The sequence below is a fragment of the Netta rufina genome, assembly GCF_964035555.1.
Source record: "Netta rufina genome assembly, chromosome: 4".
Lineage (NCBI taxonomy): Eukaryota > Metazoa > Chordata > Aves > Anseriformes > Anatidae > Netta > Netta rufina.
The window spans coordinates 49,400,760-49,419,273 of NC_140127.1; the positions used below are offsets into that span (position 1 = coordinate 49,400,760).

Genomic DNA, 18,514 nt, shown 5'->3' on the forward strand with positions numbered 1-18,514 from the left:
AATTTTCTACACAGCTTTAGAAAACAGTTTTTATCTCCAGCATCTGTAAGGTAAAAAATGAACTGTATTTTGAAACAACAATTTCCAGAATTCAAAAGAGGTCTAACTACTGGATGCCACTTTTATTCACTAGACTATATAACTAAGAATTATACTAGACTACAGAAAACTTTCTATTTTCCTTCTTATCTTGTTTATGCAATTTGTTCTTTTATTTTCCTCCTCTTGAGGACATTCTCAACTTTTTTGAGCTCACTTACTACTGATGCATATAAAAAAAAAAGCAATCAAATTTAATACAATAAGCAAGATTTTGGTTTTATATACAGAACAGACATTTCTTCAAAATAATTCATTATCCATCGGAATTTTCAACATTAATTTTGCAAGGCCATCTCATGAAACAGAAGAAACCTGTATTTTTTCATAGTGATGAAAAATCCATTTTCTTTCCACGAATCCATTTTCTATAAAAATTCTATTTAGAGAAAGGCCCAAGCACATTTCCCTGAAAGCAAAATTCATCTACATGCAATGTACTCTTTAGCAATAACCCAAAAAAGCATAAATGGGAGCTAAAAAAACAACAGTACCTGACAGAACCAAGTTATATGAAAGGGAGCTATTCTAGATATTACAGTAACGAGAAAGTGCCAGTTTTTGCATCCAGCTTTTAAATGAAACTTCTACTTATTCCTCTGCTACTAAATAAATACTATCTTACAGACCATGACAAATGATGTAAAGACAAGTACTGCTCTACAAAACAGCAAGATATCTCAATGACCTGGCTGGTGAGGACAGGTTTGAAATATGTCAAATTCTCTTCACAATCCATAAAATGTTATACTCAAAAGAGATTCCTTCAGTTTTTAACCTTAACAGTGACCAAGCATAAAATGAATCTTAACTGCATCTAGCGAACAAGCATTCTGTTCAACATTATGTTGTTTGCGTATGATGTGCATTTACTAAACCACTTCCATTATGCTATAACTTTTCCTTCAGGGTTACACAACACTAATGCAATTCAGCAGCCCTAACTACCAAAACAATCAAGACAAGAGTTTCAAGTTTCATTCCTACACAACCTAAATAGCTCAGATTAAGACTGTGATTGTTTATAAATTCAAGCACAATTTCTCAAACTTTCACAGTGTGAACAACCCACTGATTTTTTCTTTGAATAAAACAGGAAGCAATTCTAGTGAAGTCGTAACTTTTATTTGCAGGTGAGCACTAATTCTGTTTCTACTTTGTAAAATGCAGCTTCCGTATTGGTAACAAATATTCCTGATGGACCTTTGAGAAATTTTGAGGACAGGGGCCAAATTTAGATTGCTATTGCTAAGCACCTACTAAAATGAAAATAAAAAATGGGCACAAAAATATTTTAATGCTTGTTTACAAACAAACAAACAGCAAAAAACACTATCTGTCCTCTGACTTCCCACTGAAGGGAAATACATGTATATGCTGCAATATCTATGCGTCAAATTTTCCATGAAGTGATGTGGCAGCCCTGACTAATAAATGGGGGATTAAAATGCTAAATCAGGACCATGCCGTGATTATTACTTTTTTTCTTACCTTAATTTGGATGATTCAGCCCTCCTATATCATTCCTGCCACTTCCCTCTGCCTGAACTGGCTTTTCTGGAGGCAGTGCTTGTCTGTGACTGAGAAGAGGCGCTGTTTCTGGTGAGATAAATTGTCTAGGTCTTTCTTTTCTTGTCTATCTTTTCTGCTCTTTGAATTCCTCTTCTCCTCATTCCCAGCTCCTTACCAATTCCCACACCAATGTGACTATATCCACTTGCACCAGTTTTCCCTCCCTTTCACCAAATATATCAACTACTGCTAGAAGCTGAGAGATGTCTAGGTGAGAAATGCTTCTAGCACTTTCACAACAATGCTCTACTACAAATGCCTCACGGCATAAAGGCAATTACTTTAAATTATTGTAGAGCCAAACTGTTGAAAAAATCCTGCCTACCTAAAAAAAGCTCTTTAAAGAAAACAATCCAATAAAACACTGCCTGGTATAAAGGAATCAGTAATGCAGTTTTTATAAAAAAACGGTAATTGTATTCTGGAGAAGTCACTTGAGCAGACGTATGTAACCCATACGGTCAAGACATACTTGCTGAGCTAGTCTTACACTTCTGAGCACATTGTTTTCTTTCAAAATCTCTTCTGACCACTTGGTAAACACCATCCTCTTTACACGAGAATGTGTTTTAATCTAATGTAGCCAAAACAGCAGATAAGAAATATGGGAAGAAGTCAGCTTTGCCATTGTAACCACCTACAATTACAGTATTCAGGCTAAGCCTATATAAGATGGTCTATTCTAACCACCGGAATGCACAAATGATAGAACTGGAAATGTTCGTTTTGTTTCCTCTTTAGCTATGCAACAGACCAAACTGATTTACTGGCTTTGCACTCTTAACAGAAAGCAAAGGTTGGGAAACCTGTATGAGGTAAACTCAGTTCCTGGAACAAAACAGACGAGCCTGACATTTCTGAGGAAAAATCTGACTAACAACCAGTACACTAAGTTTGAATCTCTAAAAAGTTGAAAAATCGTCACTTAAACTTGGAATTGCTAGCTTCACGCAAGGAAAAAAAAGTAGCAGATAAAGGTAAGGTATAAAGACAGCTAGAGTGAAGTATTTATTCTAGCTAGAGTGTATGACAAAGATTTTACTTTTGAAGTCTATACCACGCACATGTATGACCCTAAAGTATTAAACTTTTTCACGATAAAAGCACATTTCACAGAATCACAATTTACACAATGCATTTTTCCAAAAATTTAAGCTTAGCTATATTTTAATATCCCAGTCAGAAACTACTTCCTAAAGCATTTAGAGATTTCTCTGTCCACTAGTGAGATGCATCAAGAATGGAAATTCTGTAAGATCTGCGCTAGATACAGACTTTGAATCATTTCCCTGTGAACACTGGGTGCAATTTTGAGACCTCCATTATAAGAACATCATAAATTAGAAGCAACTCAGAAAAGAAAATTGAAAACATCATTACAGGTTCAGTACAAAGTGTGGAAGACTTATACCGCTTCTCAGACAAAGAAAAAAAAAAATAAAACAACTCAAATCTACTAAAACCTAATAGGTCAGAAAAGAATTTAGGTCACCTGGAGGGGAGTGAAAGGCAAATGCAAGCAAAAGTATCAAGTACAACTCCCCCCCACCAAGCCAAACATATTTGGGTGTTAAACTGAATCAAAAAGGGTGGAATAAATAAACACGAGTGCCTGAGTTAGTCAAGATACTTATGGATGCTCCACTAAAAGCGAGTTATAGACACTACTCTTTAAATTGCTGAAAGCGTACAACCTGCCATGACGTACAATACAATGACTTTTAATTTACACAAAAACAAAGCTCCTAAATGAAATCACTTCATAAGTAAAGCAAAGCTTGGATTCATTCTCAGCTAAGTGCCAGATATCAAGTAGCAGCAGCTTACAATTAAGAGCAGAACTTATTAAAGCCTGGGGCTGGGAGAAGGAGGGGAAGAAACTCTAGTAAGGAAATTATCCTCCCATTTCAAAGAAAGTGCAGTAAAATATTCAAATATGGAGAAGCTAAAGCTACCTTACAGGAAAAAGAATGGGTTCCAGGAATCCTTCCAATGGTTGAAGTAATAGTTGCCTAATGCAATTTTGGTTAACTGAAAAGGTGTGTTAGCTAATACCCAAAGGTAGAGAACAAAAAAGATGCTAGCTGGAGACATTTTGTTGGCCAATCTCCTTCTACACAGACAACATGGTGTCATACATAAACATCCGCACTTTTACAGCTCCCTTGTAACTTGGTCCTGATGATTTTATCCCCTCTCCTTCTACTTTCTATTTTCTGAACCGACAAGAAGGGAGCACAGCATTCCTGTGTAAAGGTGATTGAAAGCTACAAGCGATTACAATAGCTTGCTCTTCCTACCACTTCTACCTATTACAGAAACAAATTCTGTCTTTTTCCTACAAAAATCATGAAGTTGAAATACACAGAAGTAACAGTATAAAAAGGGTTTTGGTCTTGAGTTACAACTGTCTAACTGACCTGTTTGTTGGAATTCCTGATTTGAATAAGGCAGGAGGAGATGTGAAATCAGCTTTGGTCGACTGCACTGCCAACTCTTTCTCCAAATTTCCAGTTCTGCCCTGCTGTACCTTCAAAATAACGTTTTATCATTAGTTTGTTTTATCGTTAGTTTAACTCAGAAGTATAGTAGCCCCAACACTCAACACAGCACATAGCCAACACAAAAAGAAAGTCCAACCTTAATCAGATTTAAAAAGAACTAACACCTTTGCACAGCTAATAAAATACTATATTTTAAAAGACTATATAACTTAAGTACTGTATTTAGTATGTATAAGAATCAATGTGCCAGAGAACAATTTATTAGCAAAAATTATACAGTTCTAATATTTATTTTCAACTTATTTGATTTGGATGCGAACAACACACCCAATTGATTTTCTTGGAGAATTTCCTGTACAAACAAAATAACATCTTAATTTTTAAAGAAGCAAAATGATTAAAAACAAAAACAAACCAACCAACCCAACTCCATAATCTTAATGACAGAATTATCTACTAAGTTTGCTACCCGACAGTAAACTATGAGACAAGAAAGCAAATCCCTTCTCTCTGCTTTACTGACAAGAAAATCTAGTAACTACTTAATTTCCCAGTCATACCAGGAATAGTCACCTCATGCTCCGGATTATGCCAACTTTACAAGGTTTTCCATTAGTTTGAATTAAATTAAATACTTTAAAAGCATACTGTTGTTTCTGCCGTACTGCAAAATTCCATAGAGACATTATTAAAACTATGCAAGAGCTTTAGAGCAACTACTTCACGTACTGTTTGTCTTCAACAGCACATGAAATATGAAAGAAAAACTTACATGGGTTAGCATAATAGACGAGGCTGTACAGACTAAGCTTTTAAAGACACTCCTACTGACTGGATCAGCCACACAACTACAAATATTTTATTTGTTATTTAAATAAAGTGCCCTTCCAAGTGGAAACAAACAAACAAAACTATTTTGAAGCTAGTAGCCAAAAATGTATTAATCATTAAGACAACTCAAACCCCAACCTTTTAAACTTAAAAGGAACAGCCTTTTAACAGCACACACACACACAGAAGTAATCCTGAAACCATAAAAGCATTTCGCATTTATTTAACCTGGATGTTTAGTTATCTAAAATCCCTGGTATCTTAACAGTTTCATAAGTAGCAATAAATACTAATTACTGTACAGAGACCCAGTTAGTTCAGTCATGATACAACATCATATGGACTCTGTTCTCACAGCTTTTGTAGGCAAGTGAACTGCTAAGCTTTTGCAGGATCTCATTTCTAATCACAGACACCTCTGTAGCAAATCCATGAAAACACGTAAGTATTTAAGATTCCTTAAAATTTGAATTACCTTCAGTATCCACAAATATGAAAACCTTTTAATATTAAAAATATCAAGTGTGGTTTAAGTATTTATATGAAAAATCTAAGATTTCTAATAATTAATGAGTAACTTGAAAATGTAGGAGATAGTCTTGTCAGTTATAGAAGATTCATCCAAACAATGGGAGACTTCATATTTCAGAAGAATAGAGATTATTATTAACAGGATACCAATTATATTCACATTTCATGTAAAATGCATTATGAGCTCTTTCCTACTTCAACCCTTGCGACACAAAGTACAAAAGTACTGTTTCATCACTGGACCTCTAGAAACTCCAGAGTCAATACTGAGAAAGAAATAGGGGAAGCTTTGGTTTGGAATACTTATCCTTCTTCCTTCAGGACAAAAGTTCAAAAAACATTTATTTGAGAGTACCTTCAGTCATCAGCTACGATGAAAACTCCTAACTCCCACTATCCAGCATTTCCCCCATTCCATAGCACTACTATTGCGACAAATGAGGAAGGCAAGTAGCCCCACGAGCTTCTGATCTGTTCTTGCTAAGATAAAATTAAAATATCTGGATGCCCTCTAGTAGTATATGAGGGGAAACAAATGATACCAAAAATACTCGTCTGCAATTGACACTTCTGTTACAGGAGTATACAGAAGAAAGCAACAAACAGTTCCAAGTTAGTTTAATGAGAGTTCAAGAACTAAACTGTCTGCATACTGAACAGAATAAAAACCTCTGTATTTTAACTTTAGTGTCAAACAAAAGAGTATTTTAGAAAATAAGAAGTTGAAAGCAGTGTTCAATTCTAAAGATAAATCCTGCCAAATACATTTTTCTGCTCCCTGCAAATCAGCATTTCCTAATGGAAAGATGACATATATAACTTGATTTATGGCCATCTAATCTCAAAAGGACAACAGGAAAATAAGAAAGATTGATTTTCACATCTCGGAATTGCCAAGGATAAGTGCTACAAAACAAAATAAAAGCTACAAGGCCACAAGAAAAATAAACATGCTATAATCTACAAAGCTTCCCCAGCACATCTGTACAAGTTCTTTAATCTGCACAAACAAATGCGCTACAACTAAAAATAATAAACCATCACATAAAGAAAAATTAGTTTCACTAGGAAATTTGTTAGTACACCAGGCCACTAACCCACATGCTTGCAGAAGGATGACGAACAAAGCGACAGTTTTTACTCAGCATTTTGTGACATATGCAGAAAAAGTCACCGATGTAAGATGAGAGTTTGAAATAATGGCTGCATCCTTTTCGGTTTTTCTTCTATCAGTCTGCGTTGGCATGGGAAGCAATACTCGACAAAAATGAGAGCAACCAACAAAAGTTTACTAAAATTCACCTTAAAAAGATGGTATCTGCCATCGAGAATCTCTGCACTTGGTGTTACTTCCATAGCATTGTCTTCAGCCTAAGTTAAATAACACATTGCCCATTAAGATACCATACAACTCTTAACTCATGGGCCACATTCTGAGTAATGGTACAGATGCGATCTAGCTGTAGCTCGACTGTGACACTACCCACACAGATTGCCAGAAAAGCAACACAAGAACATTCTAGGCTTAGGGGCGGGCAGTCAGGTGCAAACTTTACAACAAATGCACTGAACTGGGCAAAACAAGCTTACGACACACAAGCAGCTTTACAGGGAAAAAAAGCGTGCAGAATACCACAAAAAAAAAGTTGTAGTAATTACCGTAATTTTATTTGTGGTTGAGGTAACTGGTAAAATTTCAAGACCCATTCGTATTCTCTTTTGTTTTTCACAGTAAGCTTTCCAGGTATCTTCATTGAACCCATAGTTGAAGTAATCAGAGAGATCAGCCCCTTTAAGTAGAAAAGCACAAGTTTTTATGACAGTGCAAAATTCATCTTTTCTTTTTCCTCACCAAATACGTATCTCTATTTACAGAATCAAAATGGATTAGGTATTGATCCAAAGCCATGCTATTGAAATGTACACTGTGTTTGATTCTTTGTTTCACTGACTCCTAGTTTAATTTGATGCCATTAAATACTTCTATTGTAAGAAGGATTAAACAGTCAAACTTTCAAACACCAGAATATTATCAAAGGCTTTTTTTCCTGTTCCATTCTGAAGATGCTGTTTGCATTGCCAATGTAGTATAAAAACATTAAAATAAACTATGCATGGCAGCAAGAGGCACTGACAATAGAAAAACAAACATCCAGACAAGTCTGGCCTAATGATTTGAGCCAACTGGACAGTATACATGGGAGACTCATAGGAAGTCCATGTGGTACCAGCTCCTTCTTCAAGGCTTACGGATGCCTGTGTACAAACACAAAGAAGCACAAGCTGCTATGTTTCACTGTGCTGCTTGGTCAAACATGCTCAAACTATTTTCCTTTCTGCTTTATCTTCTGTAATATGGCACAGATCAAGAGCATTAACATCCACAGACATACAGATTACCAAGGACATTTCAGCATATATGTAATTGTATTTTTTTTAAGGTATATCCTACAGTCTCTTTTTGTTGATGTATGTGTGGGATGCACACTAAGAAACATGGCACACCCACACACTGTGGCATAACACAAAGGCAATGGGTAACTTACCAGCTTTTTGTAAATCATATCATACAGTACCTTCTAGCTGTAGGGTAAAAAATTTCTACATGCAGTAAATAGGAATTATTATTAAAATAACCTTCTAAATACATACATATCAGTTAATGTAAACCAGAGCATTACCTGGCTTTCTCCAAGGTTTATCTTCAAAAGAGTCTAAATCTACTTCCAAAAGTGGCACGCCATTAATACTCCCTGGTGCATCTAGATCCACCCCTTTAACTTTTACACCTGTGCAGAAAAGTTAGAAAGTTAGAACTTTGTGTCACTGCTAAGAAGAGTTCAAATAGTTGTAACACTTGAAATAAAAATTAAAAGCCAGATTTATTCCAAACAAGAGGTTTTAGAAAGGAAGGCTATTTCCTTCATCCAAAACAATTATATGCTTTTAGAACCTCTGATGTCCCTTATGCACCAAAATCACTCTTCATGCAAAGCCATACAGACAGCAACATTTAAATAAGAAAACCTGAATTCAACAGGTGATTATTTGAAGAGTCTACTTATTAATAACCCTTTAAAGTGAGTTTTAAGCACAGAAAGCTTTACTGTAGTCCCACAGTTAGAAGTGAACACATACTCTCCACCTTGAACTCAGATTTTGCATATTCCTGTACACACGTGCCACAACTTAACTTTATGAATCCATGGATCACAAGAATCACTTATTTTACACCACCAGGAATACCTCTAACCCTGTTGTTCCTTTTCCAGGTAGCCTATGCCAACTAGACAATTTACAGATGGATGATAAAAAGATGACAAGCTTTCTATGTATCAATTTTCATAGTTATCATCAGCTTAATAATATTTATGCCATTAACCATGGATGATATACAAATAAATTTTTCAGGAGACAAAGACTAGAGAATTATTTGCATAACTACATTTACTTTAAATAATGGCAGTAAACGCCCGAAGAACCCAACTGCTTAAGATTGCCTGATTAAAAATAAATAATGAAAAAATAAATTAGAATTGTCCACTCTCTGCAAAGAATGCCACTCAACAGAGAAAAAAACATGTACATGGAACAAGGTTTCAGATGCACTTAATGCAAACAAAGCAATAAGCATTGAACAATTTAAGAACACTAATAATTTTATATTTATCTAATATTTGACAAATAGTTGTCTGTATTTGTCTGTCCTCACACTAGAACATTCTGCAAGAATTCTCTAACTAAAAAAATACAGGCTAAACAAGCAAACAGACACAGACTATGCATTGCTACTGACTTTTTTTTTGCATTTTTCGTAATATCATGGTGTAAATTTTCTTACCAGAAGAAGATGAATAAGCTCGTCCTCCTGTCTTAATATTGAGATTCACAGGAGCTGCTCCGTAACTTAAAGAAATTAAGAAAACTGAATTAGACAGGGAAAACTCTAAACCAGAAGAAAATATAAAACAAGAATTAGCTAGATCCAGAAACAAACTGGACCCAGGCTCAATCACCATCCTGAATCTCTAGCTTTCCAAGCTGGTAACTGTAAAAGTAAAGAGATCATCCTAGGAGCAAGAGAGAGTACCTTTCTATGCTCAGTAGCAACTTCTCCAACTAATAAACAGTTGTGAAGCAAGTCCCAGTCACTCTTCCTGAGTTGAAAGGGTAAAGACCTTGATAGAAACAAGAATGGACAGGACCAGAAGAGAAAAAGGAGAAACGAAATTCATTTAGGGATACAGATGACACTCTGGGGATTAGGGTAAAAAAACAAAATAAAAGAGAGGGTTTAGACAGATCCTTTGCTGCTTTCATTATTATTTTATTTAATCTGTACAGAAGTGGAAATACAAGCATTTCTTTAAGATGACTGAATGGCATTTTCAATGTGCTTCTAGCAATTATCTATCAGTGTGACCAATAGAAAAATATCTGTAATTTCACTTTCCAAAATACTTGAGAACTTTCCTCGTGAAAATGCATTCAGAAATCTAGACACTGAATTGATTTCACTACCTTGGGAATTTCAACACCGTTCATTTGGAACAGGAAGAGCTAGCTTTCATTACCACTTATGTGCAGAATAGCTTATCTTCATAGGTGTTATCATAAACATAACAAGATTAACATATAATTAGAAGGCAGCGTATAGTTGAGAGTTAGGATTTACCGTACCACTTCCATGCAGTTTTTTTCATTCTACTTTATGCTACAACAGTACAAAACATATCTTTTTCTGATATCCCATGCTGTACTTGTGTATGACTTTCTTAAATTTTTTAAGCAGTGGGTGACTACTGTAAGAAAAATAATTTAATCCTATGAAGTAACTTTCTGTAATGACATTAAGATGAACAGAAATGATGAGCTTGTTTCAGAAGACTGCCCCTTCCATGAATTTTCTGACCAGTTTGCCCAGAAAAGATTTTTCACAGAACAACTATTTCAATATAAAACTTTCTACTCATATTGGATAGTGGAGCACCTGCTAATTCTTTTCTGAATTAGTGAATGCTCTTTCCATTAAGAAAATAAATTTAGTTTTGCTTTAGTCTCACAAAATTTGAGGTCATTGCCTAAAAGACAGGCCTACTGCAAGTTATTGGAAACAGACAAACAAAGAATCGAAAGTAATGCTATTTTTGACATCACTTTGATTTGCATAGTTACTTTAGGATATGATCTACCGAAAGTTTAAAAATATGTTTCAAAAATTAATGTATTGCCTGAATTCTAAAGCTAAAAATACAATAACGTATGATTCAGGCCTACTTGCGCACCTGTCTTCATTCTAATTAAATAAAAAATACATCCTAGTAACTTTTAATAACCATAAGAACACTAGGATTGCCAAGACAAACAAGCAAACCACTTCCCTCATAAAACTTCAGTGTAGCAAAAAATATTACTTAATTATTTTGGATAAAATTAACATTCTTTAAAAGCGCTCAATGAAAAACAAGCCCTTTATCAACAGACAAGGAACATGGAGCAACAGCAGTAGCAAAAATAAATTATGATACAAATCCCTAACCCACGATCTCGAGAATTCATCTCTAGAGACTAGCAGCTGCATCCTGAAGTACATTAAAACATTATTTCAGAACATCAATAGGAATTGAAACTAGAGTTCTCATTAGAACTGTATCCACAACAAATAGGACCAAGGAGAAATGTTTCTAATGTTCTCTGTGCTTACCACTCCATTTGCAACACAGATATCAATGTCACAAACAAGACCCGAAAAATGCTAGGTAACATAGCTATTCCATAATAAAAAGACAACTTTCTAGTTTACAAATATTTAATGCAACTATTTCTCAAAATCTGAGAACAAAAGTTAAAGGAAGAGTTGTGTAAGTTAAGACACTTCATTGATTTCTTTTTACTTTGTTTGTTTCTTTGTTTTGAGTCACTGTATCATTACAAACACTTTGTTAAAGAGTTGAAAAAATACATTGAGGCTACCTATGCTTAAAATGTAATTGACAAGTATTAAAGAGCCTGAATTAATAACTAAATGTAATCTTTAAGGCTCCTCCAGTTAATATTTGCAAATAACTTACCTGTACTGTGGAGCTCCCGTTTTAATATCTCCTATGGTGACTTGAACATCATCTTCATCATCATCACTATCACTATCACTGTCATCCTCAGCCTCGGTCACCTTCTACAAAGGAAAAGTTAACTTAACTTGTTTAACTTGCAGTTAAAAAAACAATCCAGACAAAACTACCCATCCTAGACATCCTTAATAGAAGAAAATTCTCTGTTTCCTAGACCTCAGGATAGAGTACCACCGACAGAAAAGTTAGGCTCATCAGTTTAAAAGCTACAAATATTGGTAATATCTGGATCAAAACAAGAAAGTATCTTCAATATTAAGCTTCCGTTTTGGAAACGTGGTATTTCTTAAATAAGCATAAAACTGTTTCCACTACATTAATACCTTCTTCCCTCTACCTAGATCATAAACACCAGTTCTACTGTTATCTTACCACTCAGGAAAGAGCTTAAAGGTATGTGACACCAGCTTCTCGCTAGCCTCAGCTGTATATCCAGAGCAACTCAAACACTCTTGCTGCCCTTCTTCTCTCAACTTTTTACAGCTGCTGAAGCAAAGCCTTTATGGCATGAGGGGAACAGAACTGCGCACAGAATTCAGGGTGTGACCAAAATATGAATTTATGTAGTGAGAAAATTATCTCTTCTGTTTTGCTCCCTAATCACTTTTGGCTACGGTCCAAAATTTGACTGCTTTTTAGACTTCAGACAACAACTGAAATGACATTTTAATGGATTTTTCCACATAGCTTAGCGGCTTTCTCATAAATGGTAATGATCAGCTCAGAGACCATCAATGCACTCATAAAGCTGTTTTTCCTTCCATGAACGTCGCTCTTCTTTTTCTACATAGAATTCCACCAACCACCTATTAACCACTCAGTTCTCCACAGATGGTCCTTGGTCTTACTATCCTGAATAACTCTGTAACATCAGAAAACTCATGGTCCCACAACTTAACCAGTTTACCAAATAATTTATAAACACATTGAACAGCACAGGCTGTGCAAAACACCCCAGAGAATCACCAGTGGAGGAGACCTTCTGTCACTGTGAAAATGAAACTTTTCTACCCTCTATTTTCTCTCTTCTACTCAACAATTACCCATGCTGGACTTTTGCTCATATGCTGTAGTTCATTAGTTTTCTTACAGCAGTTTTCTTGTTGAGCAACTTCCTCAACAATTTTGTCACCAGCCAAATCACCCCTATCCACATCTTTGTTGAGTCCTTCAGCAAGAGGCTAAACATACAAAAACTAAGTTGGTTCTGGCCAGGTAGCCTGCAGTTATCCACATGCAACCATGTTAGTTTTTTATAGGTGAAAAATATGAAGATACGCAAGTATAAAAATAACCCTAAGGAAGGAACATAAGCCAATGAGACCTTTCAGAAATATTTTAAAATTAAAGCTACTGCCCACATACAGTATTAGGGTCAACATGAAAAACCTTTGGTGCACTTGTAATAAAAAGCTTTTCAGTTTTAATATGCAGCTTTTTTCCTCAACTTTAAGACTGAATATCTTTCATAAAGTATTAGTCCTACTGAAGAAAAATACAGTTTAGAAAGAAGCCAGGCCTTGAAAATTGCACAAATATGCTAAAGTTTTTTGCACCACTATTGCAAGCTAAAGATGCCCATTGTGTACGGGCTATTTTTCATATAGCAGCCCTAAGTCATTCCCATTCACAGTAAACTGAGGCCTTTTATCAACTTTGCAACCGTAAATCTCGCTTCTCAGCCCTTTCCCTCATCATAACACTGAAAGTGTAAGACAGACTAACATACTGAACTTCGAAGACTGACACCAAACAAGTCTGCTATGTTGCCTCTAAAAGGCACTTATCATTCATCTTTTGAGCCATATTTTCACATATTCTGCTAATGTTTGTTATCATGTTCAAGAAAGAAAAATGACCAGAGGATTTTATTTTTCTATCAGTGAGGAAAAATAGTGCATCTCTTTCAAACAGATGCCTTTGGAAGAAGACAGCTGTCTTGAAGCACCATTTTTTTCCTAAAAAAAAAAAAAATAGAGGTACCGTTTATTTATTTTCTGTAAGTTAGTTTTGAATAGTGGACTGGATCTGGAAATCGGATTTCCTACCTTATTAGATTTTACAGGGTTTCTGCAGATAGTGTCAAACACCTTTCACAAAAAAAAAAGTCCAATGCATATACTTACACTAACTCATTTAGATATAAGTCCCAGCCAAATTATGATTACCCATTAAATCAAAACAAATTGCAGCAGTATATCAAATACACATTTAAAATACCGTTTTCGCAACGCCATTTTCTGCGGCTTCTTCTTCACTTCCAGGTGGGGGAGGAACACTTAAACAAAAACAAACAGGAAAAAATCAAACTAGTTATTTATTCACATTATTCCACACACCAACTAATGGTGAAAAAGCACTGATACATCATTCTGGAGAACAGAAAAGGTTCAACTTATCTTCTGCATTAATTTGAAAACAATTCTCAAAGAAAATAACTTTATATTAGCAGACTAACATTTGGCTCCCAGAAATCACATGAACTGGATGTTTATGGAATACTTTAAAGCAATATGGTGCTATACCTGGATCCTCTTTTGAAATCAAAGTGAAATATTCCATAACATGTGGAGGGAGAATAACAGGTGGGCTTTTTCCCCTGCAGACTGACACTTTTCAAAGACATAATGGAAAAATACACTTCAATACCCATAGATAAGGTAGCACTGAGTTGAAATTTCCACATCTGCACTGTAAGATTTTCTTCTACCAACAAGAATGGCTACAATTCAAAAATGAATTTGATTTAACTGAAGACTGAAAACCATAAAAATTTTAAAACTACTGGTTCATTTAAAATGACCAGCACTGTCAAATTCATGCAAATGAGTTGTCTCACTAGACGCTTACCTACTGCTCTTTCTGACACAGCAATATTTTACTTTCCACAGTTCCTTTAACTCTGTTCAAACGTTGCATCACAAACAGCAGTGTAAGCAGGAAGCCATTTAAAAACAATATTCTTTCACTGACAATATATTTTTGGACTCTGCAAAGGAGTGAGCAACTGACAGCTTTTATTAAAGATGAACTGGAAGGCAGAGAATGATTTTGATCCTACCATCTGTTGGCAAAAGACCCACCCATGAGTGTTACACCAAAACCCAACCCAACGCAGGCACAGCCCTGGGACTCAGGGTTAACCATGTAATTTCATCACCCGGTAAGATGACAGGCTAGCTAACAAACCTGAATAAAACCTCACTATTTTTACGTATGAAGAATGCCAAAACTGAGAGGCGAGAGACCAAACCTTTTAATAGGGAAACTGCTGCCATGCCTCCAGAATTCCAAACACGGCCCGTAAGAAACATAAGCTACAATTTATTCCTCTTTCCAGTCCTTAACTACATACCAAGGTGAACAACCTAGACAGATTCTATTGCCCAGAATCTAGAGTGAAACACCACTAAGAATCATTTTGTTTGCCATATGAATAATTTTCTTAACAGTACTACTGACAAAAGGTGTAGTACTACTGCCCAAAGGTATCAGGTCAGTAAAAAGACAACCAAGCACAAGGAATCAAATCATATGGAATAGCATCCAAATAAGGAGCAAGTTAAGTCAGTCCTTATCCTAGAAAAGAGATGGTTCAGAGCGAATGCAACAGAGGTCTGCAACAAATTTTGAGTGACGTGGAAAAGGGTGAACAGGAAACAATTCTGTTTCTTATACTACGGGAATCAATGGAAATCAAATACTGCATCTAGTAGCAGTTCCAAAATGGTATCATACGCAGTCCATTAGTGGAAGGCATTACCGCAGTAATGTGCCTGTCAAAAATCTCCATCAGTTCAAAAAAAGCAACTGAGCAAGCTTATGGACACGAAGTCCAATAAGGGTTGCTAAGCCCAACAGTTCTCAGTGAAAAAATCTCTGCTGACTCAGGAGGCATCTATAGAAAATAACAATGCGTGTGTTCTTGAGCTGGCTTCCCCTTTATTTATTTAATTTTAACTTACTTTTGCAATCTGCGGTTTTCATAGTTTATAAATTGTGAGACTTCTCCCATTCAGTGTGAAATACCAACTCCCACTCCACTCAGTCCCCGTTACCAAACTCCACCAACCAACCTCGCTAGACTTTCAAAGGAACATCTTTGTGCTTTTTCTCACACAGTTCCTCATAAATCAAGCAGGCTTCCCTAAATACTTTCAAAGCTTTTTCTAACTTTCTTTCAAAGACTTGTATACCAATCAAAAAAAATGTGTTATGGGACCTGCACATCAAACTGGGCGGTAACCTCACCGCTTCCTTGGATTCTTCTTTTTATAAATATGCTGAAAACTTTTGGGGGGAGACAGGCTGTCTTTTATTCTTAATTTGAAATCATCTAGAAACAAACAATGATTATAAAAGTTAAAAAAACTGCTGATGTTTTGTAAGGAAATGCTGATATTCATGTAGTGTCCATGAAGTATCCATGTAGGACAACATCCACACAGCTGAAAGTTACAAACACATTGGTATCAAGTATCACAATCTCCCAGGGAAAGCCATTTGACAGAAAAGCCAAGTCATTCCAGCAGACAACACGTACCACCTTAGGGAGATTTTTAAAGACATCAGTGCGAGTGTTCAGGTACCGTGGACTTTGAAGAAGAAGCGTACTGCAAATACAGCTTATGCGCAGCCACACTACAGGGTTTCCAGCTGGGAAAATACTCACCTAGATTTTTCTTCTTCTGGCCTCTCTGCTTCATTTTCATCTACGAGACAGAAAAACACAGGAGGCGTGAATAAAAGCCCAGAGCAGGCACCTTGCCATGCAGACCCCTCTTCACCCCCCAGCACCCCCCGAGACCCCCTCAGAGGGTGCTGTGGCACCCCCCGGGCGGGCAGGCAGACCCCCACACTGACAGCTCCACCTCGGCGCTTCACCTCCGGCCTTGCCCACCGCCTGAAGGCCCTGAAGCCCCCCACAAACCTCCCTCAGCCCGTTTCCAGCCGGCCTGGCCACGGCAGCGCCCAGACCCCGGCGGGGGGGAGCCCTGGCGGCGCTCCACAGGTGCGGAGGCCCCAGCACAGCCCCAGCCGTGGAGGGGCCGGCCGGGAGGAGGGGACTGAGCGGCCACGGGGACCCTTTTAAAGGGCGCTGAGGGAAGGGGGGGGAGCAGGGCCGCGGGGCGGCCTGGCGAGGCGGAGCACGCCGCGGCCTAGCCTGCATGGTGGTGGTGGTGGTGCCGGGGGGCGGGCAGAGAGCCGGGATATGAGGGCCGGGGAGCCGGGCCGCGGGTCCGGGGGTGCCGGGGGTCCGTACCGCCGTAGAGCCACTCCTCCTCCTCGTCCCCGGCGCCCCCGCCGAGGTCCGCCGCCAGCCGCTCCACCTCGCCGGTAGACATGGCCGCCGCCCGCGGGGCGCCAGCGCCGGCGCCCGGTAGCAGGGGCTGCGGGGCGGCGGCCTCCTCCTCGCCGCCCCCGCTGGGCAGCACGGCCGCGGGGTGGGTGCTGGGGGGGGGGGGGGGGTGCGAGCGAGGAGCGGAGCGGAGCGGCCCGGCCCTGTCCCGCCGTCCCCGCCGCCGCCGCCGCCTGCTCGGCGCTTCCCCTCCCCCGCCGAGTGAGTGACACGCACAGGAAGCGGGCCCGGCCCGGCCCCGCGGCGCCCTGGGCACGGGCATGCGGGGGGCGGCCCGGCCGGGGCCGGTGCGGAGCCCGCTGGGTGCGCGGCGCTGCCGGCTCCGCGGAGGCCCGCCCGGGCCCGGCCCCGCCGCCCGCCCGCACTCACCTCGGCGCTGTCCCCGCGACCCCTCGCCAGCCCCCAGCGCTCCCCCGGCTGCTCGGTGCTGTGGTGCTCGGGGACCTCCTGGCCGTGCTCCAGAGGCAGGACGTGGCCGAGCATCCTTGCTTCGCGGTGTCTCGCTCCTTCTAGCAGCTGCAAGGGGGAGAGTAACCACGGGATAAGCTCACGGTGCTGCCTGTGCTGCCCAGCACTCGCCTCAGCGGCTCTCTCAGTGGTGTTTTAGGCTTAGCAGCTCCTCGTAGCTCGTATTCCCTCCGCAAAGCGTCTGTCTTTATGAGCGTTACACTCTGACAGGCCTAAATATAGCGAGCTGCGACAAAACGTCCCAGCGTGTAGCTGTGCGTTTCGTGAAGAAATTGCCCTATTTTAAAAGCAGTGGGAAGCAGCAAGCCATTTGTATTGATGTTCGCGCTTTCCATCTGTGAGTGCTGCTTAACAGCTTCAAGATTAATTATAAAATGTAAGTACCAACAACTGTGAAAACAAGTTTTGACCAGTTTTGTGTACAAATGGGAGTATTCAGCACCTTAGGATGGTTGTGGAAACTAAAAAAAGGACCCTTTTTCACAGCAGGACAGCCTGTGAAGAACAGACTAGACAGCTTGACTATATTATAAGCATACCAAAACTGGGGGAGAGCTTATTCCTTGAATTGCCTGCATAGAGAACTGTTTTAGAGTTTCATATGTAGCATGACATTTCACCGAAATTCATGTGAAAATACCTTCTCAAATGAGATTTGTTTTTTCCCTGAAGTTAATTTTACATGTTTGGATGTCATGTACAGGTCATGAATAATAGGGTGCAATTATCATGCAGTAGGGTTTTTATCATGTACTTTATTTTTTAAAAATATATATATCCATGGCATCAACAACAGAGATGTTTTTGGCTCCAAAAAAAAAACATTTGTAGACACTTACCATAAAGCAAATGTGTGTTACAGTACTTCTTACGAGTCATCAGTATTTTTATGTTTTCATTCCTGCTTTGTTTATTTGGTCATTTAATACACTACTGATGTTAGCCTTACATTAAAGGAAGGAGTAGAACTCTATTTTTTTTCCTTTGATTATGCAGATTCAAGAAAGGTGAAAGAAAAT

The 18,514-nt window shown here is 38.5% G+C and overlaps 1 protein-coding gene across 5 annotated transcripts in view; it reads right to left on the bottom strand.

Annotated features, from left to right (window-relative positions):
• FIP1L1 (factor interacting with PAPOLA and CPSF1) overlaps window positions 1-17,162 on the bottom strand; it is a 43,537-nt gene extending 26,375 nt beyond the window's left edge. For 3 of the 5 annotated variants that reach the window (XM_084286293.1, XM_084286292.1, XM_084286291.1), the window contains exons 1-9: window positions 16,932-17,162; window positions 16,341-16,380; window positions 13,889-13,946; window positions 11,609-11,712; window positions 9,379-9,443; window positions 8,219-8,326; window positions 7,197-7,327; window positions 6,840-6,908; window positions 4,092-4,201 (exon numbers count right to left, since the gene is read on the bottom strand). In XM_084286293.1, coding sequence (XP_084142419.1) covers window positions 4,092-4,201; window positions 6,840-6,908; window positions 7,197-7,327; window positions 8,219-8,326; window positions 9,379-9,443; window positions 11,609-11,712; window positions 13,889-13,946; window positions 16,341-16,380; window positions 16,932-17,013 — 767 coding nt within the window. In that variant the 5' untranslated portion in view covers window positions 17,014-17,162. The remainder of the gene's footprint in view (window positions 1-4,091; window positions 4,202-6,839; window positions 6,909-7,196; window positions 7,328-8,218; window positions 8,327-9,378; window positions 9,444-11,608; window positions 11,713-13,888; window positions 13,947-16,340; window positions 16,381-16,931) is intronic. The other 2 variants (XM_084286295.1, XM_084286294.1) reach the window with 1 other exon arrangement.
• Between the last annotated feature and the right edge of the window lie 1,352 nt (window positions 17,163-18,514).